Source organism: Sinohyriopsis cumingii, chromosome 3 (genome assembly GCF_028554795.1).
Source record: "Sinohyriopsis cumingii isolate HCF-2022 chromosome 3, ASM2855479v2, whole genome shotgun sequence".
NCBI lineage: Eukaryota > Metazoa > Mollusca > Bivalvia > Unionida > Unionidae > Sinohyriopsis > Sinohyriopsis cumingii.
In genome coordinates, this window is record NC_142963.1 from 154,360,396 (window position 1) to 154,386,352 (window position 25,957).

At 36.6% G+C, this 25,957-nt stretch overlaps 2 protein-coding genes across 2 annotated transcripts; both read left to right on the plus strand.

The window, feature by feature from the left end:
* LOC149804184 (peptidyl-prolyl cis-trans isomerase-like 1) lies at positions 1 to 25,397 on the plus strand. The gene is made up of 4 exons (XM_089954171.1): positions 1 to 176; positions 11,964 to 12,118; positions 14,014 to 14,082; positions 25,151 to 25,397. The coding sequence occupies exons 1-4, from the start codon at positions 121 to 123 to the stop codon at positions 25,372 to 25,374; spliced, it is 504 nt and encodes a 167-aa protein (XP_089810297.1). The 5' UTR covers positions 1 to 120; the 3' UTR covers positions 25,375 to 25,397.
* Positions 3,549 to 7,133, plus strand: LOC149804185 (E3 SUMO-protein ligase ZBED1-like). Its single transcript, XM_089954170.1, has 2 exons — positions 3,549 to 5,201; positions 5,739 to 7,133. Exons 1-2 carry the CDS (start codon positions 3,870 to 3,872, stop codon positions 6,234 to 6,236), a joined length of 1,830 nt encoding a protein of 609 aa, XP_089810296.1. The 5' UTR covers positions 3,549 to 3,869; the 3' UTR covers positions 6,237 to 7,133.
* Positions 25,398 to 25,957: the final 560 nt, after the last annotated feature.

Below are 25,957 nucleotides of genomic sequence, written 5' to 3' on the forward strand. Positions count from 1 at the left end.
GAGACTGGTTTACATTGTTCCTTTCACACCATTACGTAGAGTAAAACGTTAATAGTTTAGGCGCCGATTTTGAAGAATACGATCTGAAAGTTTACAGCGAAATACAGTATACATGCAAGAATGACAGGCATTCCTCCTAAGACGTGGCTGCCGCCCAATGTTACTTTGGAGACCACGTACATTAATTCTTTATTTTTATCACGATTGTATTATCCGTTTTCGATGGAACTTATTTTCGTTAGTTCAGTTGGGTTGCTAAACATCTTCTTCATCCTGGATATGTCCTCCTTTTCGGTCCTTAAATTTATACTCTATAGCTAAATGACACAGATACACCCATTCTCAGTAGGTCCTCTGTTTTTTGATAGTTCAAATATGGTAACCCTTACAAACAATTGCAGTATTGGACACCGCTTACATACAGACTCCTCGGTTTTGACGCACTTTAGCACTTTCATCTTTTCAGAAATATACTTTTCTCATAGCGATATCACATTGCTTTAGAACGTTAGTTATTTTAGCACAACATGTGGATAACAAATGACAAGAGTATATTCCCTCATACTCTTTACGCGCTTTCAACCTGACGACCCTCATCGTAAAGATTGTGAGAATAACGTCACCCATTTTGACGCATCGTACAAAAGGACTCCGGTTACAATTGATTTTACTACATATTCTCAACATTTTTTTTCTCAGTAATGAACTTTCCATTGTGTCCATATAATAAGTCATATGTTATTTGAATGTATCTTCAAAGATGAACTGGTGGTGAAATTCTTGTCATAGGTTTCCAGCATTTTGTGAAAAAATTCGTCTAGAAACAAAGCACGGTGCATTGGGACACATATTTAAATACTGGATCAACATAAATGCCTCATTACTCACTGTGCACTGTCACCAAAATATACACAGACAACCACACCATAATGTTAAAAATTATTAAGAATGAACAATTACCTTTAAATCAACACTTAGAATGCCTAAATCCAACTTGTGTATCACCAGGAAAATTGCTTTAAAAATAGACTGGAACTACATTGGTAGGTACTGAACTGGAAGTAATAATTGTGACCTGATTCTAGAAGTCTGTTTAGGCACTCCATTACTTTCTCAATGATACCAGAAGCAGCCTTGTCCTATATGTCATAGTCCCAAGAGAGCAGTTGTCAGTTTTATGTGTGCAAGGGTTAACAGTTAATACAAACACTATACTTCTGCTAATCACAGATATATTTGTAGTTTCATCACATGACACAGACAAAAAATTACTTTTAGAAACCGTTTGGTAAACTTCATTATCAACAGCTTGGCTTAGAACAGTTAAAAACTCCAGAGCTGTCCTAGGTGATCTGGAATGAGCATGTGATGACACATTCAGATCTTGCAAATCACAACCATTAAGTTCCATTAAACTGGGACCGCTCTGGTGGCCGAGTGGTTAGAGTGTCCGCCTCGGAAGCAGGAGGTTGTGGGATCGAAACCTGGCTGAGTTATACCAAAGACTTTAAAAAATGGTACTAACAGCTGTCTTGCTAGGCGCTCAGCATTAAGAGGTTAGTTTTAGGACTGGTTGGCCTGGTGTCAGGATAATGTAACTGGGTGGGACGTCATGCTACATGTCTGTGGCATGATGCCCCAGTGCTAGACTTCACTATAAACTGCCACACTGCAGATATTGTAGTTATATGACTGAAAAACTGTTAAAGCTATGTTAAAAATCCTAATCACATACACACACACACACACACACACACCATTAAACTGATATGAGACTTGTATTTCCTTATAGGTATCTTCTTCACAATATAATGTACTATTTTTATTGCCATGTTTACAGACTTTTCTATATCACTGAGCACAAGATTGACAACCAACTCTTATCTGACTGCATTTGCAGAAATTGTAGTGATATGACTGAAAAATTGTTAAAGCTTTGTTAAAATTCCTAATCACACACACACACACACTCCATTAAACTAATAAAAGACTTATAGTTATCTTCTTCTTCACCATATAATGTACAATTTTTATTGCCATGCTCACAGACTCCTCTGTATCACTGAGCACAAGATTGACAACCAACTCTTATCTGACTGCATTTTCAGGGCTGCATTCAGTACACCTGTGATAAGCACTTCTTGATGAGTAAGAGATGAGGTTTAAGCCAAGGAAAATTTGTCTCCAACTCTCTCTGGTTGTAATGTGAATTTGATTGGTCATTTTTTATTTAGTTCTGGATCTATGTCTGGAACTAGAACAGAATTAAAATCTTCACTTGATTCATTCACTGTAATTTTAAAGAAAGAAAGCCTCATCTGTGTAAGTGGTTTCACATTGGTTATTACAATTGTCTTCATGACCACCTTGCTCTTGGGACTCCAGGGATGGTCCTGGTTTTTAAAAAGCTGTCGCCAAAAAAATCGCCAACCTCAATATTTTGTCGCCAATTTTCAAAAAGTGTCGCCAAAAAAAGTAGTATGCATTTTTCCAAGTGTTAATTTAGTCTGTTAATGTAACAGGCAATGAAAATTACAAAAGATGGATTAGTTAATACTTTAATTACAAGAAGCATTAATAAAATGTTACAAAGTGTTACATGAAGATCCGTCACGATTTTAGGGCTGCCCACTTGTTGAATGCAGTTTCAAAGTCTAATTTTTCACATCTGTACATGCTGATTCTCATTAAATTCTCGAGAGATGAGATACAGAGCTTATTTCTGATGTCAGTTTTTATGAAGTTCATCTTACTGAATCCACATTCACAGTCTACAGTGCTGACAGGTGACACCAGTAGTCTCTCAGCAGCCCCCCCCCCCTTATGGCTAGCTTCACAAAGCTTGTAGTGAATTGCTTCCTAAATCCCAAGAATGATCACTGAATGCTGTATAAATTTTCTCAACAAGAAAAATAGGATCTCCATTCCCACGAATGAAACTTACACGAGTCAACACCTGGCAATATCCGTATATATAAGCATAAATTCACACCCAACTTAGGGATTCTTTCACTCCTGCATTTTGAGAAATAAATAATTATTATTAATTATGCAAAACTGTTTTTTTTATTTTTTTGCTATTTCTTGTTGCGGAGTTTAAGTCTCTGCAGCCATAACACAGGACTAGGGGTGAAACGATTCATCGATACATCGATGCATCGATACTTTTGCCATTTCGATACACATATCGATACACAAGGTGAAGAATCGATACAAAACGATATCTACCTTATAATAGCTACATAAATCTTCAGCAGTTATGATAATTAAATTAGGAGCTCATTAGACCAAACTGTCGCGGTAGTTGTTTTGTATACACATGAAGTATAGCGTGTGAGATTCAGTTAGTCATCTCCGTTCCCGCACCCGGATCAGTTCTATAGATAAGAGTTTCCTTGTACTAGGAAATTACATTATTTTTTGTTTTTTAAATAATACCATAATTTAAAAATATAATCAAAGACATAAATTAATAATAGTTTCTGAAGGAAATTTTTTTTTCTTACAATTATTATAATAATGTAAGTGTCAATTTTTTTCTCTTTGCGTGGGGCTAAACTATCGGTATGGGCGTGGAACCGGTGATAGAACTTATGATTATTCTTAATCACTAAGACGTTTGGGATGCTTTCATGCAATGAACTACAAGCAGCGGGGTGACCAAGGTGATTCCAACATCCGGTCAAATAGAGCAGACGCAAAAGGCCGAAAAAATTGAACTCGAGTTACCTGCGATTAGAAGATCATCGGCCTGGAACTATTTTGGATATCCTGTGGAGTATGAGAATGTAGTAAGAAAAGTAGACAAGTCCAGGTGTGTTTGCAAACTGTGTTTTACAGCTCTTAGGATTACTGGAAACACCACAAATATGTCTACACATTTAAAACGGCACCACCCAATCATTGCCATTGGAATTCCTTTTAAAGATGACAAGATTTCAGCTCCCAAGGTCAGTGTTTCTCCTACTCCTAAGCCATCACATCCAACAACCACTGGTCAGCTCAGATTGACTGAAGTTTTTCAGTCTCCATTAATTCCATCATCGCAAAGATCACAGACAATCACTAAGCATATAGCGATGTTTATTGCACATGATATGCGCCCTTTCTCAGTGGTTGATTCGCTAGGTTTCAGAAATCTGATTCGTACCCTGGAACCTCGCTACATCATCCCATCAAGAACACACTTCGCAGAGAAAGTTATCCCAGACCTATACCTTCACACCAGACAAGAAGTGCAAAGCACCATATCAGAGGCAGAATCAGTGGCCATTACTACAGATGGTTGGACTTCAAGGGCTACAGAGAGTTACATAACAATCACAGCTCACTTGGTTGATAAGGAATGGTGCATGAAAAGCTTTGTTCTTCAGACGAGACCTTTACACGAGTCTCACACTGGTAAAAATATAGGAGCAGTACTAGACGATGCCAGTAAGGAATGGCAACTGGAAAGGCCCCACAAGTTACTCCCCATAGTAAGAGATAATGCTGCTAACATGGATGTTGCTATTCAAGAGGCAAAGTTCACACCACATATCAAGTGCTTTGCACATACTATAAATCTAGCAACCCAGAGAGGGTTGCAAGTTCATCAGATGTCACGCCTTCTTGGGAGGATCCGGCACATTGTCTCGTTTTTCCATCGCAGTACAACTGCTACTACCCTGCTGAAATCCAAACAAGAGCTGTTGCAGCTTCCTAAACACAAACTTATCCAAGATGTCCAGACACGTTGGAATAGTTCTTATGATATGATTGATCGATTTTTAGAGCAGCAGCCTGCCATTGTAGCTACTCTATTAAGTAAGGAAATCAGACAGAGGGAGACGGACTTAAACACTTTATCAGAGGATGATGTATCAAATGCAGAGGATATTCTCAAACTGCTCAAACCAATGAAAACCATTACAACGATATTGTGCGATGAAGAAGCACCTACCATATCAATGATTTTTCCTCTTAAACATCGTATTATTAGTGCAATGGAAGTGCAAGAAAGTGACTCTGCACTTGTGAAGGCAGTCAAGGTGGCAATCTCCCAAGACCTAGACAAAAGATACAATGACAAGGACACGCAGCAGTTTCTGTTGCAGAGTTGTGCCCTAGATCCAAGATTTAGGGCTCTAACTGATGTAGACGATGCTACAAGGATCCAAATATATGCTTCCATTGTCATGCAAACAGTGAAGGTCAATGAGGTAAGTCAAAAATTTACATATGAGTATCGTTGTGTTATCTACGTGCAGCAGTTGAAGCATAACATAATATTATTTTCCCCTTTCAAGATTTTAAGGATATATGAAATTTCTTTTGGTAGTTAAAATTGGACACTTGTCCCCAAAGGTTACCCTAGATGCACCACTGATCTTGGTATGCCCCAGAGTCACCTTCAAAGTTCTTATGTCATCCGATTCTCTCCATCTCCCTCTGAAACACTGACACACACACACACACACACACACACACACACACACACACACACACACACACACACACACAGACACACACATAGAGCAAACACACAAACTATTACATAACTTCATTGTTTGAAGTTCATAACTTCATATACACAAATATTTCTTAATATTCAATATTGATCTTATATTGATAAAATCATGTTGTTTTATTTATATTAAATGCCAGTGAATTAATGCTAAAATGTTAATTAACATAAAATTGCGAGATTCGTATTAACTTAAGGAGTACATATTATATAATTTTGATTTTTATTACAGTGTGAAACAGTAGTGAAGACAGAGAAGACTGATGAACTCACTCATGTACTACCATCTAGTCTTCCCCCACTACCACAGCTTCCTGCAGTACAAGTTACAGAACGAGATAACAGACCAGCAGCAACAGCGAAGGTTGAAGTTGATGAGCCTCCAGTGAAAAAGGGTGCACTTGAAGATCTTTTTGGAGATGTGTACGTGGTCAAGGTGGAGCCATCAAAGTCCCTCTTTCAGAGGGCAGACACAGAGATAACACGTTATAGGAATGAGACATCTAGTATACATATTGGTGACAACCCACTGATGTGGTGGAAATTCAACGAAACATCATTCCCTTTGCTGGCCAAACTAGCCAAGATGTTGTTGACTATTCCAGCAACATCAGTGCCATCTGAAAGAGTCTTTTCAACTGCTGGAGATGTTGTATCAGCACAAAGAGCCTCTCTGACTGGGGAGAATGTGGATATTTTGATTTTTTTGAAGAAGAATATGAAACTTTGAAAGTTGTGATGAGTAGTCTGACAGTCTTGTGCATATGTTATGCAGAATGATCTAATTCAGTTCATTTATGCCTTTTACAGAGTCATCACAATTGCCAGATAGTTTTAGAACAATGAGTTTGTGACTTAAGAAGATTCATTCATTTTCTGGAAAACGCATTTATGTTGATGAGGATATCATTTTCAATCATCATGAACTTTTCTTTAATTCAGTTATTGGATTCAAATACACATGACAATTTATGTGAAATTACATTTAACACTGTTTGCAGTTAGGTGCTTGCGCGTTATAGACTGATATAGCATATATCAGGTTCAACATTATTTGCAGTTAGGTGCTGTGTATTATAGATTCATATAACAGATCTCAGGCTCAACGTTGTTTGCAGTTGGGTGCTTGTGTGATAAAGATGGATGTAGTAGATCTCAGGTTCAATACTGCAGTTAGGTGCCTGCAAGTTGTAAATTGATATAGCAGATCTCAGGTTTAACACTGTTGTTGTTGTTGTTGTTGTGGGGTTTAACGCCATTTTTCAGCACGATAGGCTATACATGGCGGCCAGTATTAATGGTGGAGGAAGAACCCGGAAAACCCCGGAAAGAACCACCGACCCACGAGAAGCTACTGGCAAGCTTTCTCACATGCCCACATTGGCTGAATCTTAGACTCGAACCGCCGCAGACGGAGGTTTTGACACTGCAGTTGGGTGCTTGTATGTGTTGTAGATAGATATAACAGATCTCAGTTTTTACACTGCAGTTGGGTGTTTGTGTGACATAGATTGATATAACAGATCTCAGGTTTAACACTGCATAATTATTATTTCTGAATCCCAATAATTTTAAACTTATTTTGTATTTTTGTATTACATGTACTTTTTAGTGTGTTATTGTGTTGCAGTATGTTATTGAATGATGAATCAGACACAAAACTTGTAATAGTCCTGTGCATCTGTTAGGCAGAATTATCTAATTCAGTTCATTTATGCCATTTACAGTCATCACAATTGTCAGCTAGTTTTAGAACACTGAGTTTGTGACTTAAGAAGATTTATTCATTTGCTGGCAGATGCATTTAAGTTGATGAGGATATCATCTTCAGTTATTAGGAACTTTCTTTAATTCATCTATAGACTTCAATTACACACATGGCAATTTATGTGAAATTAATTAGTGTTTGCTGCAGTGAAGTTTATCATTTGTGTTTTTTAAGATGATCTTTCTTGAACTGAAGAAAGGAGGAAAGTATACAGCTTAGAAAAGGTTGCATAATTATGATTTCCTAATCCTAAGCATTTTAAATTTTTGTTGTATTTTTGCGTTACGTGTACTTTTTAATATATTATTTTGTTCCAGTATGTTGTTGCATGATGAATCAGACACAAAACTTGTAACATTTCATTTTTATTGAATGAAGGATAAAGAAACACATCAAAGATTTTGTTATATTTTATTTGGTTACACAGAACAACAATGTTAGTAGTCGTGACATTGTATCTTGATTCAATTTTTTCTCTGTTATCATTATACATAACAGGTTAACAAGGTGACTCACTGCTGATACATTGCATATTTGACACTGTTTGAACTTGAAAATACCATTCAACATATACATTCACATGATTAATCAAATGTACTGTGATAATCCCATTTTCAGTTTGATACATGTATCGATATGTATCGTATCGTAGGCTGTGTATCGTGTATCGTATCGATACGTGGCACAGGCGTATCGTTTCACCCCTACACAGGACTGATGGCAAAAGGAAAAGATCAATGAGTAAAATGCTGCACTGGCGACAGATGTAATTGTGATTTAGATTTTTTCCATTTGCTTTGTATTTATACACAGTAGTCGGTACTTCAAAGCTTATCAGTTTTCTATGAAAGTTCAGCAAAACTATTGTATTGGTATATGTATAAAAAAAACAGAAGGATTAGCCATACAATTAATTTTATCTGTTCTATTCACGTCTTCAGAAGTCGGTCAGTTGTAGGTATAGTGCGGTAGCATGATTGACTGTATCGCAGCATAAAGTACTCAGCCCAGATGTCAGCATAAGCAGATTATGATGTAACAATGCACTGTAAAGATGGGGTTGTCAATAAGAACAAAGGATCGTTTGTGTAATTGATTGATTCCAATGCATTGCTTAGTCAAGTTTGTGGCTTCCTTTCGTTCTGCCTTTTAATTTATCCAGTCCAAATCCATGATTGTATGTACAAATCAAATAACCAAAAAGTATGTCGCCAAAAAAATCGCCAGATGGGATATTTTTGTTGCCAATAAGGAAAAAAAATCGCAATTTGCGACATTGGCGAAGCCCAGGATCATCCCTGGGACTCTTTCATTGCAATATAAATCGTTTCAAGTGCTCACATACCTGGCATGTATCCATGAATTACACATGTCCCTATGTGCTAGTATTTACTGATAGACTGGTTTTTTGTTTCTGCTACTTTGCAGACAAATTTGGTTCTCCAAATAATGGTCAGGTACCAGTTTTTGATCAGTTATTGCAATCCTTCTAGGTAGTAATGACATAGAGAAACCATGTCTGCATCAGCTGATTACAAAATTTTCTAAAATGGATGACATAGGTCATGGCTACTGTGATATAGACAAGATTGCCTTATACTGGGCTACTGTGATATAGACAAGATTGCCTTATACTAGGCTACTGTGATATAGGCACGATTACCTTTTACTTGGGTACTGTGATATAGACATTACCTTATACTGGGGTACTGTGATGTAGCTAAGATGGCCTTATGCTGTGATACATTATACATACATACAAATTTCCTAAAGAAATGTACTGTGACTTGTTACCTTTCACTGATTTCATTATAGTGGGCTGTTTAAAAAAAAAACAAACAAGTAATGGTGCATTACTTTATGCAGTAACAAACTATGAAAATGAGATACAAGAATCTTAGACCTTTATTTGTTTATGTGGTTTTTGTTTTCTTTGATGTCAGTACCTTTGTATCAGGTTTATTGGTGTATTTGGTTTTGTTTTATTCAGATGTCATTATTTGTATATCAGGTTTATTTGTGTCTGGGGTTTTTCTTTTCTTCCGATGGCAATACCTGTGTATCAGGTTTATTTGTATCTGGGTTTTTTGTTTTATTCAGATGTCAATACCTGTTTATCAGGTTTATTTGTGTCTGGGTTTTTTGTTTTATTCAGATGTCAGTACCTGTGTATCAGGTTTATTTGTGTCTGGGGTTTTTATTTTCTTCAGATGGCAATACATGTGTATCAGGTTTATTTGTATCTGGGGTTTTTGTTTTATTCAGATGGCAATACCTGTGTATCAGGTTTATTGGTGTCTGGGGTTTTTGTTTTCTTCAGATGGCAATACATGTGTATCAGGTTTATTTGTATCTGGGGTTTTTGTTTTCTTCAGATGTCAATACCTGTGTATCAGGTTTATTTGTGTCTGGGGTTTTTGTTTTCTTCAGATGTCAATACCTGTGTATCAGGTTTATTTGTATCTGGGTTTTTTGTTTTATTCAGATGTCAATACCTGTGTATCAGGTTTATTTGTGTCTGAGTTTTTTGTTTTCTTCAGATGTCAATACCTGTGTATCAGGTTTATTTGTGTCTGGGGTTTTTGTTTTCCTCAGATGGCAATACCTGTGTATCAGGTTTATTTGTGTCTGGGGTTTTTGTTTTCTTCTGATGGCAATACATGTGTATCAGGTTTATTTGTATCTGGGGTTTTTGTTTTATTCAGATGGCAATACCTGTGTATCAGGTTTATTTGTGTCTGGTGTTTTTGTTTTATTGTTTCAGATGGCAATACCTGTGTATCAGGTTTATTTGTATTTGGGTTTTTGTTTTCTTCAAATGGCAATACCTGTGTATCAGGTTTATTTGTGTCTGGGGTTTTTGTTTTCTTCAGATGGCAATACCGGTGTATAAGGTTTATTTGTGTCTGGGGTTTTTGTTTTCTTCGGATGTCAATACCTGTATATCAGGTTCATTTGTGTCTGGGTTTTTGTTTTCTTCAGATGTCAATACCTGTGTATCAGGTTTATTTGCATCTGGGGTTTTTGTTTTCTTCAGATGGCAATACCTGTGTATCAGGTTTATTTGTGTCTGGGGTTTTTGTTTTCTTCAGATGTCAATACCTGTGTATCAGGTTTATTTGTGTCTGGGTTTTTGTTTTCTTCAGATGTCAATACCTGTATATCAGGTTTATTTGTGTCTGGGGTTTTTGTTTTCTTAGATGTCAATACCTGTGTATCAGGTTTATTTGTATCTGGGATTTTTGTTTTCTTCAGATGGCAATACCTGTGTATCAGGTTCATTTGTGTCTGTTTTTTTTTGTTTTCTTCAGATGGCAATAACTTTGTATCAGCTTCAGCAACATTATGGTATTTGTCACCAGTCTCAAAGATTTAAACTTTAAGCTTTTCAGAATGTAAAAACCTCCATTTCACTTGCTGAGCATCTGTCCGTGGTATACTAATACAAGTACAGGTAATATGGTTAGGGTTGTATACTGATACAAGTACAAGTAATAGGGTTAGGGTTAGCATCTTTGAGTGGTATACTGAGACAAGTACAATTATATATGGTTAGGGTTAGCATCTGTCAGTGGTATGCTGTACAAGTACAAGTAATAGGGTTAGGGTTAGCATCTGTCAGTGGTACACTGATACAGGTACAGGTAATAGTGTTAGAATATGTCAGTGGTATAATGATACAGGTACAGGTAATAGGGTTAGCATCTGTCAGTGGTATACTGATACAAGTACAGGTAATATGCATTTAGGTTTTGCTGTGAATTACTTTTTTGAAAGTTTTCCAGTCATCATAACTTGTACATTTCTTTGAATTACTTTTTTGAATGTTTTCGTTCATTTCTTTGAATTACTTTTTTGAAAGTTTTCCTATCATCATAACTTGTCCATTTCTTTAAATTACTTTTTTAAATATGTTTTCTTGTCATCATAACTTGTCCATTTCTTTAAATTACTTTTTTAAATATGTTTTCCTGTCATCATAACTTGTCCATTTCTTTAAATTACTTTTTTAAATATGTTTTCCTGTCATCATAACTTGTCCATTTCTTTAAATTACTTTTTTAAATATGTTTTCCTGTCATCATAACTTGTCCATTTCTTTAAATTACTTTTTTAAATATGTTTTCCTGTCATCATAACTTGTCCATTTCTTTAAATTACTTTTTTAAATATGTTTTCCTGTCATCATAACTTGTCCATTTCTTTAAATTACTTTTTTAAATATGTTTTCCTGTCATCATAACTTGTCCATTTCTTTGAAATTGTTGAATAAAACTTGTGAGTATATTCTTCTTGAAGAGTGCTACTTAGTGCTGGCCTATGTAGGTCACATTGACATTTTCTTTAGCTTTATTGATTACTTTTAACTTTAAGCTTTTCCACTTTGACAATCATGAGGCTTCTAGGTAAGTGCATTAATCTAAAGGAATTTTCACACCAACAAGTAGGTAACAATGTTCTTTTTTCATGCTCTAACTTGCTATCTTTTATATTTAGGAACATGCCTGAGAAGACATAGGACTTGGTTGAATTGTTTTCTAAACCTATTATACTTCGTTATGCCATGCCATGTCAGCCTTTTAATTCTATTCCAGGAAATTAAGGTCATTTTGTTAATGTAGCTCTTAAAGATTTAGAAAAATTGTGACATGTCATGACATTATAAATGCTCATTCTATCTGATTACAGAATGGGTACAGTTGTGGTAGAGCTGTACTGGAAACATGCCCCAAACACGTGTCGTAATTTTGCCGAGCTTGCCAGAAGAGGTTACTACAATGGAGTAAAATTTCACAGAATTATCAAGGACTTCATGATACAAGGGGGAGATCCCACTGGCACAGGTAAAGGTTTATCTCTGAGTCATCCTAGCCTTGATATCACATACTGTAACTTCAGATGATGATGCCCTAAATGTTGTGTCAGGGTTTTTGTCTTGTCAACTGATGGCTGGAAATTTCACCAGATGTAGTAGGTAAGTCACCAGTATGATAACCATCTGAAACAAGGTTATAATTTTTTTAACCCTCTCTATGGGGGTCCATGGTCAGAGAATTATAATTTTTTAGCCCTCTCTGTGGGGGTCCCCAGTTCAGAGAAGGTTGTAATTTTTAGCCTTCTTCCTGAGGGTCTTTGGGTCAGAGAAGGTTATAGTTTTTTGTAGCCCAAACTCTGGGGTTTCCAGTGTCAGAGAAGGTTATATTTTTTTTTAGCCCTCTCTCATTGAGGTTATACATTTTTAGCCCTCTCAGTGAGTCCCTGGTTCAGAGAAGGTTATCATTTTTTAGCCGTCTGGGGGTTCCTGAGTTGAAGAAAGTTATAAATTTGTAGCCGTCTCTCTGCGAGGTTATACATTTTAAGCCTTATCTCTGGGTCAGAGAAAGCTATAATTGTTTTAGCCATCTCTCTGTGTGTCCCTGGGTCAGAGAAGGTTATAATTTTTTTTAACCCTTTCTCTGGTGGTCTCTGGGTCTGATAAGGTTATAATTTTTAGTCCACTCTCTATGGGCTCTGGGTCAGATAAGGTTTAAGTTTTTAGTCCTCTCTCTGGATCTCAGGGTCAGAGAATGTTATAATTTTTAGACTTCTCTCTGTGAGGTTATTCATATTTAGCCCTCGATCTGTAGGTCCCCTGAGTCAGAGAAGGTTATAATTTGTAGCCCTGTCTGTGTGAGGTTACACACTTTTAACCCTCTCTCTAGGGACCCTGGGTCAAAGAAGGTTATAATTTTTAGCCTTTTCTCTGGGGGTCCCTCGGTAAGTTACAGAAAAATTGCAATTATGCAGTGCTTGTTTTAACTAGGATTTGTGTACATCATGTTAATTGTGGTCATAGCAGGAGGAAGACACGTGTTCCTCCTAGGTTTCGTGTTTTTCATACGTGTGAATCTGTGATTAGTTTATAGGCTTTGTGTTTTTCATATTACATGGTGTCATGTTGGAATCTGCGCTTATTTCACATAGGCTTTGTGTTTTTCATATTACATGGTGTCATGTTGGAATCTGCGCTTATTTCACATAGGCTTTGTGTTTTTCATATTACATGGTGTCATGTTGGAATCTGTGCTTATTTCACATAGGCTTTGTGTTTTTCATATTACATGGTGTCATGTTGGAATCTGCGCTTATTTCACATAGGCTTTGTGTTTTTCATATTACATGGGGTCATGTTGGAAACTACTGTTTCTCCTAGGTTTTATGTATTCATATTACATGGAGTCATGTCTGAATCTGTGACAATTTCTCATAGGATTTTGTCAGTTTCCTTTTACATTTGACACGTCAGAAACTCCTCTGTTCCTCCTGGGCTTTGTTTATCACATAGTCATGTTGGAAGCTGCACTGTTTCTCCAGGGCTTTTTGTTTTTCATATTGCATGCAGTCATGGCAGGAGGAAGAAACATGTTACATATAGTGAAGTTGGAATCTGTGCTTATATCTCCTAGCTTTGTATTTTGCTTATTATTAATTGTAGCAATCTTTTTCATGTTAGGTTGCCAAGTACTGTAGGTTACATCAGATCTTTTGCAATCTACTTCCTTTATTTTCAATGCACAGTCAGTACTCCAAAATAATAACACTTTTTACGTATAATTTTTGGTACTATGAAAAGAATGATAATTAAATGGATTTTAGTAGTAGCTCTTCTTATCCCCCTAAAAAAAGCCAGGAATCCTATATTTCCTGCTTATTCTGTACGTGCAGAGAAGGAATCTGTATCTATGTTCTTTATGTACAGGTCGGGGAGGTGCATCAATCTATGGGAAGGAATTTGAAGATGAAATTGACAGTGAGCTGAAGCACACAGGTTAGATTAGTATAATAGAGTGTACAGTTAGATTAGTATAATAGAGTGTACAGTTAGATTAGTATAATAGAGTGTACAGTTAGATTAGTATAATAGAGTGTACAGTTAGATTAGTATAATAGAGTGTACAGTTAGATTAACGTAATACAGTGTACAGTTAGATTAGTATAATACAGTGTAGTTCGACTAGTATAAAAATGTACAGTTAGATTAGTATAACACAGTGGACATTTAGATTAGTATAAGTGTACAGTTACATTAGTATAATACATTGTACAGTTAGATTAGTATAACAGTGTACAGTTAGATTAGTATAATACAGTGTACAGCAGATTAGTGTAACAGTGTACAGTTAGATTAGTATAACAGTGTACAGTTAGATTAGTATAAGTGTACAGTTAGTTGAGTATAATACAGTGTACAGTTAAATTAGTATAATACAGTGTACAGTTAAATTAGTATAACAATGTGCAATTAGATTAGTTTAACAGTGTACAGTTATATTAGTATTATACAGTGTACAGTTAGTTGAGTATAGTACAATGTACAGTTAGATTAGTATAACAGTGTACAGTTAGATTTGTGTATACACTGTACAACTAGATTAGTATAACTGTTCAGTTAAATTAGTATAACAATGTGCAATTAGATTAGTTTAACAGTGTACAGTTAGATTAGTATTATACAGTGTACAGTTAGTTGACTATAATACAGTGTACAGTTAGGTTAGTATAACAGTATACAGTTATATTACTTGAGAATAATAGAGTGTACAGTTAGATTAGTATTCAAGTATTAGTTTTGCATAATAAAGAATTAATTCTTTGATGTTGATGCCATTACTAAAAGCAACTTGGTGAATATGAAAACAGAATTTAACTATCAAACAGACATTTTAAGTTGCATGAAAAAGCATAGGATTCATGACATTGGGTTTATTCCAAATCGCTAATGAGTTTTGAATGAAATATAATAGCAGAGTGGGTTGAGGAAATAAACCAGATTGTTGGATCAGAAAGAGCTCAGCAGTAGTTTCCCTACAGAGGAGCTCCCTCAAGCATAAAGTGTGGTTTGTAAAACTGCTGATCATATGGTTCACAGCCGGGTGAGGGCCTTAGACTACTGGTTTTCTTTGGCTGTTCACACAGAGAGAGCTGAAGGAGGATCCAGAACACAATTTGTTTGACGGCCAGCGGAGACTCTGTATGCAGAGTAGTTCATTGGTTTAAGATTCAACAAGGTTCATGATGTAATGCAGTAGATAATCCAGGTCATCCAAGTTCATGATGTAACACATGAGATAATCTGGCTTATCCAAGTTTGTGATGTAACAAATTTGATAATCCTTCTCATCCAAGTTCATGACATAATGCAGTAGATAATCCAGCTCATCAGGCACTTCTGCTGTTATTGAGGAGCCAAGCAATTCAAACTTCATTGTCAAGCTCTGCTAAATTGTTATATATTGGCAACAGATTTTGTGTCCCATATAGAGGATCATGCCAAAGTACTAGCACATGATTAGCAGTCCTTGCATGTGACTGCAGATCTGGAATTTTTTTCAGTTGGGCCTGCAGTGCTAATGACATGCAGACTATGCTATAGCTCTTTAGCCAGACCCATTGCTATTGTGTGATGTGTAAAAATGTTAATACTTGTTGGAAAAATAGTTGGAAGTTTTAAAATGTTTTAGTTGGTGATCATTGCTTCATTAAGCCTGCTAATAATAAAAATCTGTCTGTGTTCCAACTGGTTATAGGATGAAGTATACAGTTGTTGAGTTGCTCCACTTCACCCTCCTCTTGAAATAATGCAGTTCTCTGTTGTTGTCTTTGAACTATTCCATCAGCCACAATCCAAACTTAGCAGCGCACATAACGGTTTGAACGTTATATATTTCAGGCCATCTGCTAAATATTACATAGTTGGGTTGAAATTAGTTGATATCTTCTGTACTGTGGTGGACAGTGACAAAGACAGACATTTAAAGAAAAAAGAAATTGACATTTTCTGCAGGTAAATTTTGGGCCTTTTTTTTATTTTTGTTAAAAATGAAAACAATACCCTTATGAGTGAGTTTCTTGGCCATGGTTTAATATGAAGTGCTTAGCCATGATGTAATGTGAGCTGGAAGCTGGATTAGAGGCTTACAACTGTTGAGGGATCAAACCATTGGAATAAAGTCTCATTTAATTGAGGGCATCTGTTACGTCATATCAGTTTGTTCTGTTGGTATGGAAGTCAATTTGCATGTTGGTCTTGATTATATAATAGTCATCCACACACACTATGATGTGTATAGTTTAAAATATTCTGGAATTTCTAGATTCATTTTGCCATATGGGTTGAATTCAAACACTTATGTAATCAGTGGAGACAATGACCACAGTTGGCTGTAAGAAAATGAATAAATTCTATCCAAAGATGGTGTAAGTGTTTAAACCAGGAGTAGACTGTCTAGCATTGACATATATTAGCTAGATGGCCTTTTGGCCATTAGAATGTTCATCTTTGCCAGTGCGTATTGAGAGAAGCTCTAGTACACCCTTTGGCTAAAATGTGTACTGGCTGCTTTCTTATTGAGGCCTTAATAACTTTGATTGCAGCAGCATTGATTGTGTGTTGTTTATATATGCAGATTTTCAAAATGAAAATTTTACCAGCAGTAGTTTGTGACCTACTACTACAGACCTGCCAACACATATGATTTTGCAGTAAGTCTTAAGAAAATGATGCTCAGATTATGGACTTAGGGAATAATAGCAAAAAAAAATATACAACAATATTGTTATTTTTTCTGTTCCTGAATTTTTTTTCCTGGTTCATTTTGGATCCAGATTTTTGTATTAGACCCCATGCTTGGATCTGGAGTTTCATCTTAGACTGAATTGATTTTGGTAGGGAACCAGACTATCTATACAGTGGTACCTCAGATGATTTATACCTGCCTATTTTGTTTGGTAGGGAACCAGACTTTCTATACAGTGGTACCTCAGATGATTTATACCTGCCTATTTTGTTTGATAGGGAACCAGACTATCTATACAGTGGTACCTCAGATGATTTATACCTGCCTATTTTGTTTGGTAGGGAACCAGACTATCTATACAGTGATACCTCAGATGATTTATACCTGCCTATTTTGTTTGGTAGGGAACCAGACTTTCTCTACAGTGGTACCTCAGATGATTTATACCTGCCTGTTTTGTTTGGTAGGGAACCAGACTATCTATACAGTGGTACCTCAGATGATTTATACCTGCCTATTTTGTTTGGTAGGGAATCAGACTTTCTATACAGTGGTACCTCAAATGATTTATACCTGCCTATTTTGTTTGGTAGGGAACCAGACTTTCTATACAGTGGTACCTCAGATGATTTATACCTGCCTATTTTGTTTGGTAGGGAACCAGACTATCTATACTTTGGTACCTCAGATGCTTTATACTTGCCTATTTTGTTCATGCAATGTGCGCAGTTGATCAAGATTTAGTTTTTTCTCTTCATTTTGTCATCTTGTTGTCTGAAAATGTCATCCAAGCAAAAATGCATGAGGTAGAGAGGACAATTAGCCACATAATAAGTTGAAACAGTGGTCACAAAAGTATTTAAAAAAAGATTACTCAAGATATTTGTTCATGCTTAGAAAAAAAAGTAAAAAAGGCGATCATTTATTTATTGCACATTCTGTCATGTTGACTTGAACATTTCCCACCGTGAGCAAGATGATTGTCACCACCATGTGAATTCCAAAAGCATACAGAATACATTGCAATGAAATCAAGTTGTAATTCACTGACCTCTATTTGATATGGATTTTTAGAAACCAAGTATATTTTTTAAAAAATTGGGTTGAGCATAATATTGCAATTGCTGCATCATACTGTGATTCTAAACTGTTCAGTTGCATGTTTCCCAAATCATCAGAAAGCAAATTATTTCTAGACTACAAAATATTATTTAAGAAGCACAACTTAATCATGCTGCAGGAGGAGCCTATGATACACAAACTTAGAGAAACATGCTTGAATTATTCAAGCAGTTACTGATCGGATTTGTAAATGCTACAAAAATTTCACAAGAATCTTACTGATATTCATTATCATTCATGAAAAACAAATCAGATGATACAGTTACATTAGAAACAAGAATATACATGGCTGAAAGTAAGTTGTACGAAAGTAGCCTGCATGAAAGTAGCCCATCCATATGAAAGTTTGTCTGTATGAAAGTAGCCTGTATGAAAGTAAGTCTGTATGAAAGTAAGCCTGTATGAAAGTAGCCCATCCATTAGAAAGTAAGTCTGTATGAAAGTAGCCTGTATGAAAGTAAGCCTGTATGAAAGTAGCCTGTATGAAAGTAGCCTGTATTAAAGTAAGCCTGTATGAAAGTAGCCTGTATGAATGTAGCCCGTATGAAAGTAGCCTGTATGAATGTAAGTCTATATGAAAGTAGCCTGTATGAAAGTAAGTCTGTATGAAAGTAGCCCATATGAAAGTAAGCTGTATGAAAGTAGCCCGTATGAAAGTAGCCTGTATGAATAAGCCTGTATGAAAGTAGCCTGTATGAAAGTAAGCCTGTATGAAAGTAACCTGTATGAAAGTAAGCCTGTATGAAAGTAGCCCATATGAAAGTAGCCTGTATGAAAGTAAGCCTGTATGAAAGTAGCCTGTATGAAAGTAAGCCTGTATGAAAGTAGCCTGTATAAATGTAAGTCTTTATGAAAGTAGCCTGTATGAAAGTAAGTCTGTATGAAAGTAAGCCTGTATGAAAGTAGCCCATATGAAAGTAAGCTGTATGAAAATTGCCTGTATGAAAGTAGCCCATCTGAAAGTAGCCCACCTGTATGAAAGTAGCCCGTATGAAAGTAGCCCACCTGTATAAAAGTAGCCTGTATGAATTCTACTAAGATGTAAGAGACTATTACACAACTCTTTGTGATTACATTAAGAGATTTCCCTGGAATCAAGAACTTCTGAAACAGAGTTCAGTTGCTGATATGTAAAAAATGATGATGAGTGATTTCAGCAGAGTGATGTATTTCCCATCAAGATTTGTTTATGTGGAACCCAAGGAATCAACTGGCAAGACAACTTGGAAGCAGAGTTTTTGAATTACCATGTAGATGAGATGAATCCAGAGGTCTTAAACACTGAAAGAGTTGACAGGCAATGGATGCTGATGGTCAGTTGAAATACAACTGTTGTTCAGCATCATGAAGAATGTACTTATTGTTTTACATTCAAATGCTGTTTGTGAGTGGGTGTTCTCATTTGTTGCAAAACTCCAGGTAATTTATGCCAGTTTTTACCTTGGAATCAATATTATTCAAGAAAGAGAAAGGGAGGAGAATGCATCAAAATGGAATTTGACCAGAAGTTTCTCAGAAAGTGTAAATACACCATGTACCAGTAACAACAGTGTCTATATACCGGTAGTGTAAGCGACAACATGGAAATAAACTGTAATGTTTATTAAAACTTTACTTTTTGCCAGTATTTAATGTTACAAGACTATGTTCTTAAAATAAGCAATAGAAAAGAGTGAAGACAACAAGCTTTGTAACATTTAACAAATAATTTATTTCCCTTAAATACAAAGTGAAAATGAGAAAAAAAAGAACTTCCGGTATTATAATTTAAAGTCCTGAATAAAATTCAGTAAAAGTCCAGAAGAGATCCAAAACTGAAGGTGATGACGTGTCTGTTAAAGCCTACGGAATTTAAATTCTAATGAATGTCTTTATCCAAGAATTTTGTCAGAGCACTTTTGTATTTCCAGGGATAATTAGCACTTGAATTCAATAATTGGAAGAAAATAAAATTCAATTCATACTGGTCACAACATAATAAAACTGGAAGTGCTAGATGTTATAGCATGACTGGTAAAATCTTCACAGTCACAAGATTAGAAAGTTATTTGCTTGACCTCAGGTCACAATTTGCATTTTCTGAAAACCATTACCTAATGGAAAATAACCTTCTAGAATGATCTAATGAGCCTTATTTATTTACAACACAATAACCTATAAACTTTACTTAGGAATCTCCAAAACCCTGACCCAAATCAACATATTTACTCCTTCTTGTTTACCTGAATAATAATCCTGATAATAAGCTCATATGCATAGAGAATAATGAAACTATTACTAGTTGTGTACATAATTGAAATTAAGAAAAGTCAATTAGGTCAAGCAGAAGCGAACTCAATTTTGGGCAAGGTCAAGTCCAGAATACAATGTTACTTTACAGCAACATGTAATGGCATAAAAAATGTGTGGGACAGAGCGCAGCTGATTTGGAAGTTTTTCCACAGCAGCTAATATACCCGTGATTTCAGTGAACATAACACAAGTTATCATTCATCCCAACTGTTGCTAGTTGTTTTAGGAGCTCTGGTTGGGTCCATGCCCTTCTTTGGACAATTGATTCATGTTTTGCAACTTCATTGATGGTAATGGAGGTATGTGCCTTGTGACTTCATTGATGGTAATGGAAACATGTGCCTTGTGACTTCACTGATGGTAATGGAAGCATGTGCCTTGTGACTTCATTGATGGTAATGGAAACATGTGCCTTGTGACTTTACTGATGGTAATGGAAGCATGTGCCTTGTGACTTCATTGATGGTAATGGAGGCATGTGCTTTGTGACTTCATTGATGGTAATGGAAGCATGTGCCTTGTGACTTCATTGATGGTAATGAAAGCATGTGCCTTGTGACTTCATTGATGGTAATGGAAGCATGTGCTTTGTGACTTCATTGATGGTAATGGAAGCATGTGCCTTGTGCAGCATAGTCCAGATTTTATGTTTTCAGGTTTTACACTTTTGCTCATCGAGGACAAGTTTAAACTCGTTAGAAATATGGTCAGTTTTCAGTTTGGTTTCAGCTAGGAAGTGGATTTCATCATTTTTTGTTTTTGTTTGCAGAGTTGCCAGTTCACAACTTTTCCAACCAGTACTTGTATCTGTCATTGTGGTGTGTGCCATCCACCACACTGATTGCATACCAGTACTTGTATTTGTCATTGTGGTGTGTGCCATGCACCACAGTGATTGCATACCAGTACTTGTATCTATCATTGTGGTGTGTGCCATTCACCACACTGATTGCATACCAGTACTTGTATCTGTCATTGTGGTGTGTGCCATCCACCACACTGATTGCATACCAGTACTTGTATCTGTCATTGTGGTGTGTGCCATTCACCACACTGATTCCATACCAGTACTTGTATCTGTCATTGTGGTGTGTGCCATTCACCACACTGATTGCATACCAGTACTTGTATCTGTCATTGTGGTGTGTGCCATCCACCACACTGATTGCATACCAGTACTTGTATCTATCATTGTGGTGTGTGCCATCCACCACACTGATTGCATACCAGTACTTGTATCTGTCATTGTGGTGTGTGCCATCCACCACACTGATTGCATACCAGTACTTGTATCTGTCATTGTGGTGTGTGCCATTCACCACACTGATTGCATACCAGTACTTTCTGAAATGGTCTTTGTACTGTTTGGTTCCATGTTTGTAGGATCTTCTTCAACCTCTGAGATTTTCTTTTAGTGTTATTCATGTGGGTCATAGAGTTTTGGATATAGCAACATTGTAATTCCTCATGGAGGAGTGTGATATCCAAGATTAATTGGTTTGATGAGGCTTGGGGATGGTGGATAACTGTCATGCACTTCTTTTTATTGCCATGGCATACTAGCAAGCTGGCCATGTAGAAAGAAAATGTCAGTTTGATCCAGAAATGCCTGCCAACATGCTCACCAAGATCCACAAAATGCCTTTTGTTCAGATTTTTTCTGCACTTGTTTACTTTTTTGACTGATATCCATAATGTGACAAAGCATATCCATAATGTGACAAAGCATATCTTTTTAGTCTGTTAAGCCATGTATCCTTCAGTAGGATTAATATTTGAACCCTTGATGCTTGTCCATTTTGGCTTACTTTGTACATTGATCTACACAAATCCATTGAATTCAAATTCATCTTTAGCCTAAGTCTAAGATTTTAGGAATATGCAGTGGGTGCAGCAATCACAGTTAGAGGTCAAATGAGACCTTGGGTTCAATGGCACGAGGCAGGCAAATTCTGGCCCTATTTCCTATACAGCCTGCTTTGCTGCTGGTGCCACTCCCTGGCAGTCGGTCTGTTTCTGAGCCTGCTGCAGTGCTTGATGTCTACTGTGGTAACTGTCAGACCCCCATTACTGATTCATATTGATTACAAGCCCATAGCACATGTTACAGTATATCTTCTGCCTGCCATGCGGTTGCTATGCAGCCTGCTCTGCCACATGGGGGGCCCCCAAGTGGTTAAGCTGCTCATGAAACTGCTGCACACTGTTTTGCAGCTCTTTGGCTAAGAGATTAATGTCTCATATACATCATTCTGTATGCACTCATTGTGCATGTGACATCTTTTGTGGTGTTTTTTATGTGGCGTGTCTCTAATATAATTATCACACAGCACATTTCTCCCTAAAAATATTTTCACTCTAGCGTGCACACACTTTGAGCGGCTCAGCCATCACTGTACATAAACTGCATGGCACTGGTTGCACAGGACTATTTGTCAGCCTTTGCTACCTAATCAAAATATATCCCACTGTGTACTGGGTCAGCTCTGTGAGAGGAAGTCTCCACTGGATTTCAAGCAAAGAACATTCTGAGGTATTTTGCCCTTTCAGGGTGATCATTGTTGCAAACCTGCAATTTAAGGCCCTCCACCATGCAGGGGACTGTTTGATGAGTGGTCTTACAAACCGCATTGTGTGTCTGAGGTGGCTTCTTGGTGGGAACTACCCCAGTGATCCCTCTTGTGGCTCCAAAATGTGGTTTCATCTACTCTCATGCTGCTACTGTAATTATTTTACTATGCCAACAAATAATAACAGGTATATTTCCTGTACTGTGAATTGTTTATTGTCTATATCCTTAAATGGATAGACAGAGTTTTGAATTGTGTGAAGTAATTTCTTAGGAAACAAGTTACACTGATTATTCTCAGTTGGCCAGATGCTTGTATTAAGACTTGGTGTTTATTATGGGATAATGTCATTTTTAAGATGTTGACGAGGAAGGTGGATGATATGTTTTATTTTGTAAAGAAAGAAAAGAATCACATATCAAACAGTATATAATTAGATTTGGATACAGTTAATAGTACATCGTTATACCAAATCACATGACCAGCAAGGAATGTAGATATTGTACAATTTTCTGCACATGTATGTAGACACAGCTAATTTGCTATGGCCGTGCTGTGATGTGACTAAGCAGGCAAAACTTATAAAAAATTTCTTCAGATCCTTGTCGTAATTAATTTATCTACTGCTTACAGATGAATATTTCAAATATAAGATGATGTTGTTTATGAGATGTTTGCCTAATTATATTAGGATCTGACCTCAAAATATTTTTATTTGAGACCATATAGCTGTTATTGTTATGTTAAATGCTACTACATACAAAAGACCTTTATCAGGTTTAGCAAATACCAGTTATAATTAACATAAAGATTGTCATCTTTGGTCTGCTCAGTATACTGGTTCAGTTTTAATGCACCCACCATAATGTGGAGATTTTAATGTTGTGGTCTTTCCTTCTGTCTGCTACTGATTTAGTTTCTGCATAGTAATTTACGTTGTCCACCATCTTTTTTGTTGTTGTTGTTCTAGGGTTTAACACCATTTTTCAGCACAAGATAGGCTATACATGGTGGCCAGTATAGCTGGTGGAGGAAGAACACTGGAATATCCAGGAAAGAACCACTAACCCACGAGAAGCTACTGGCAGGCTTTCCTACGTACCCACGCTAGCCGAGCCTTGGGCTCGAACCCACGCAGACAGAGGTGAGATGGCAGTGATCCGTAACGGTGAGAGCTTTAGACCACTCGGCCACTTGGGGCCCCTGTCCACCATCTACAGTTACCAAACTTTGTGCATGGCTTGCACATGGAGTAAGGAAGAATTGTATGGATTTTGGGTCAACAGCTCAAAAGCTGAGGTTGCTGTGATGAATGAAGAAAAATGGTTTCTTCACAGTAACTTGAGTTCTCTACTGTCTATGCTTACCAAACTTTGTGTGTGGTTTGCATTTAAGGTAAAGAACAAGTCATGTTCAAAGGTCAAAGTGCTGTTCATGGCAATCTTGTGATGAAATCAACTTGTTCTCTCTTCTATGCAATCAAGAGGCATTAATCAGCAATTGGTTGGCATGGTGCAGTAAACATACATATATTGGTTGGCATGGTACATTAAACAGTTAGCCATTAGTTAGCATGGTACATTAATCATTTAGCCATTAGCTAGCATGGTACATGAAACATTTAGCCATTAGTTAGCATGGTACATGAATCAGTTGGCCATTAGTTAGCATGGTACATGAATCAGTTAGCCATTTGTTAGCATGGTAGATTAATCAGCCATTAGTTAGCATGGTAGATTAATCAGTTAGCCATTAGTTAGCATGGTACATTAATCAGTTGGCCATTAGTTAGCATGGTACATTAATCAGTTAGCCATTAGTTATCATGATACTTGACCATTTAGCCATTAGTTAGCATGGTACATTAAACAGTTAGCCATTAGTTATCATGATAATTGACCATTTAGCCATTAGTTAGCATGGTACATTAATCAGTTGACCATTAGTTAGGATGGTGCATTAATCAGTTGGTCATTAGTTAGCATGGTACATTAATCAGTTGGCCATTATTTAGCATGGTACATCGATCAGTTGGCCATTATTTAGCATGGTACATTAAACATATAGGCCAGTTTTTATCTGCAACTCTGATGCCAAAACAAAAATCAGATTTTAAAAACTGCCTTAGTCATATGCTGTTTTGAAGAAACAGAAGAAACAAACAATAGCTCCAACATCAGTGTCCTTCAGCATGTACTGGAAAAGACATTTAAGTCTCCACTGTATAGCTTTCTTTAATAATAAGATGCACATAATTTAAAAAATAAAATAGACGGATCGTGGTCTGAAATCAGACTTTATTCTCTAATTTATTAAGCTACTCTGGTATCTGCAGGTGCTGGTATAATTTCCATGGCAAACAGTGGTCCAGACTCGAATGGGAGTCAGTTTTTCATAACACTAGCACCCACACAGTGGCTGGATGGAAAACATACTATTTTTGGCCGTGTGAGCAGTGGAATGTTGGTCATACAACGAATTGGCCTGGCAGAAACAGACAGTAATGATCGACCAGTAGATGACATCAAAATCAACAGGGCATATATCACTCCTACTTAGTGCAATAAAAATTTACAAACATTTGTCAAGCTTTAAAGTTTTTAAATCTTTTGAGGAATCCCATTAAAGACTTTATAATCCTGATTCTATGACTGGCTGGATTTGATAAATTATGGGGATAGCTCACTATGCATGGAGTAGATGTGCTGCCCAGCTACTTAAAGGTGAGAAAGTGTTAGCAAAGGATTGTATGTGCCATATTAAACTGTTGATTTCTTCATTGCTAAATTACAAATTGTTTAAACGCTAAATTTGCATTATGGGAAAGTAATGATTGTGTGTATGTGTGTGATTTAGATTTTTGACATAGCTTAACAATTTTTCAGCAATATTGTTATGATGTCTGCAGTGTGGCAGTTTATAGTGATGTCTAGCATGGGGAATCATGCTGCAGACATATAGAATGATGTTCCTCACAATCACATTATCCTGACACCAGGTCGACCAGTCCTAACACTAACCAATTAATGCTGAGCGCCAAGCTAGACAGCTGCTAGTACCATTTTTATAAGCTTCAAATATGCGACCTCCCGCATCTGAGGTAGACACTAGCCTGTTTGGCCACCGGAGTGGTAAAGTAATG